Genomic DNA, 2,207 nt, shown 5'->3' on the forward strand with positions numbered 1-2,207 from the left:
AGAGGAGAGGACGACGACGACCCCCTGGAAATGGTGTTGGGGACCGGCGCCAGGGCTAGACGGGCCAGGGCCGTCCCCCGCACTGAGTAGCCTAAGGCATGAGCGGCATACAAAGTGATTGGTTTAAAAACGGTTACATAACTTCCCATAACAACAAATACATTTATAGGTATGCAGAATCGTTCAAAACCATAATTAAATTACATAATCAAACCGTTAAGCCCAAGTATTGGTTATGGAGATGGTACCACACGTAGTCGAACTACAATTCTATCTAATTTAGTTGAACTTTCAATGCAATGAATCATTTCCTCATCAGATGTTAAGCATATCCAATCTCCATTTTCATCAAGGTACTTGAGATTATACGTCCCAATAATAAACTTGAACTTCTTACTGATTTCTTGCTGCACAGTCAAAAAGGTTGCTTGTGAAGTTGGGAGAAAAAAATTGATCATATCATTTGCATACTCTGCCTTTATGGTTATGAGATTGTTGTTTATGTTAACGATTGACGGGTCTTGAATCGCTCCATTATTTTCTTTAGCTGTGTTGCTTTGACTAATGGACGAATCATTTGCTTTTCTCTTCACAGAATTTGGTCCTTGCCACTCTCGGATGCCATGTTTCCTCAACTTGCGTTTCAAGGTAGATACAGAAACTGTGACACAACATCAAGAAAGAAAATTTCTAAGATGTTTGGGTTATGAAAGTGTAGTAAAATAAATATTCATCTCCGTTAGAATATTGTAAAACAATGAGCGATTTTTAGATAAAAGTTATAAATAGTTACCATGAAGGTTTTTCGCAGCTTCTTTCATGGTTTTTCCAAATTGTTTCTCAACGACTTCTAGGGGTAACGAGATTTCTGTTGTCTTGCATTTCGCAACTTCTTTCATGGTTTTTTCAATTTGTTCCTCAACCACTCCTCGAGATAATGAGGTTTCAATTGTCTTGCATTTCACAACTTCTTCCATGGTTTTTTCAATTTGTTCCTCAACCACTTCTCGAGATAATGAGGTTTCAAATTGTTTGTCAACCACTTCTTGAGATGATGAGATTGCAGTTGTCTTCCATGTCACTTCCGAACAATCACTAGATTCACTACCACTCAGATCCGGAATAAACGGTAATAAATCTGGTTGGTTGTTATTGAAATCAAACAGAGCTCTAACCTGATTATTAAGATTTGAACTCTGAAAAATCAACTCCGATGAACCCAATTCAACAACTCCGTCTCTAGATGGTATACAAACCATCATCTGCAACCCTAAACCTTGACCTTGCTGCGCCCATTCGCAGTGCGACGCTGACAATTGTTCCCGTCCAGCAAGCCAAACGGGTTGATTACTTAACATCACCTGACCAGGTAATCCATTATTGTTATCGAGTGATTTCCGAATCAAATAGAAAGTAAACAACCCTATATCACTAACTTCAACAGAAGTAGTCCATGATATCCTGTTAGGCTTGTCTATCACCTCCTGGTAGTACCCAAAACCCCACTTTAACGTGAACGAATTTGTGTCATCTACTATAGACGATTCCCAGAAAATAGCATATGTCCAGTTTTCATTGGCATTGTCAATCAATTCCTTGAGGCGTTGTTTTAAAGTATCGGGATTATATAGGTGTGATTTACAGATATTCTTAAGAAGATCCTTTGTAGAAGTGAAAGCGGGGGATGATGTCGGAGGAACCGCACAAGGTCTTACAGGAGAGGTTGAATTCCCCGAATTTGACGACATATTAGAGATGGAGTAGATGATCCAAGAGTAAGATAGGAGATGGAGATGATCTGGATAATATGAACACACGGCTGCCGGATTGTTTTAAAAGACTTCAGCCTTCTCTCCACAGGGAAGAATGGAGAAAGGATGCATAATGATATAATATTATTGGTGGGCATGAGAGTATTCTAAGTGTTTTCAAAGATGATATGATCGGAAATTATTAAAATTTTATTTTACAAGTTTGTATTATTCATTTGTAAGGTAATAGGTTGCAGGGTCAAATAAGGGTATCAATCCAATAGTTTATGTTCCACATTCTATGATTTAAGATAGAAGATGGATAATATGAACAGCTGCCGGATTAGTTTAGAATAATGTCTTGACCTCGGCAAGGAAGGATAGAAGAAAATGCGAAAAAAACATTTTGGTAGGTAGAGGAGTATCTGGTGTTTTTAAAACAATCACCAAGGAGAA

General features: G+C 38.2%; 1 protein-coding gene across 1 annotated transcript; it reads right to left on the minus strand.

Moving 5' to 3' along the window:
* Positions 1-215: 215 nt before the first annotated feature.
* Positions 216-1,810, minus strand: LOC110878446 (protein NLP9). Its single transcript, XM_022126750.2, has 2 exons — positions 794-1,810; positions 216-661 (listed from the first exon to the last, which is right to left on the minus strand). Exons 1-2 carry the CDS (start codon positions 1,746-1,748, stop codon positions 234-236), a joined length of 1,383 nt encoding a protein of 460 aa, XP_021982442.1. The 5' UTR covers positions 1,749-1,810; the 3' UTR covers positions 216-233.
* Positions 1,811-2,207: the final 397 nt, after the last annotated feature.

Source organism: Helianthus annuus, chromosome 2, assembly GCF_002127325.2.
Source record: "Helianthus annuus cultivar XRQ/B chromosome 2, HanXRQr2.0-SUNRISE, whole genome shotgun sequence".
Lineage (NCBI taxonomy): Eukaryota > Viridiplantae > Streptophyta > Magnoliopsida > Asterales > Asteraceae > Helianthus > Helianthus annuus.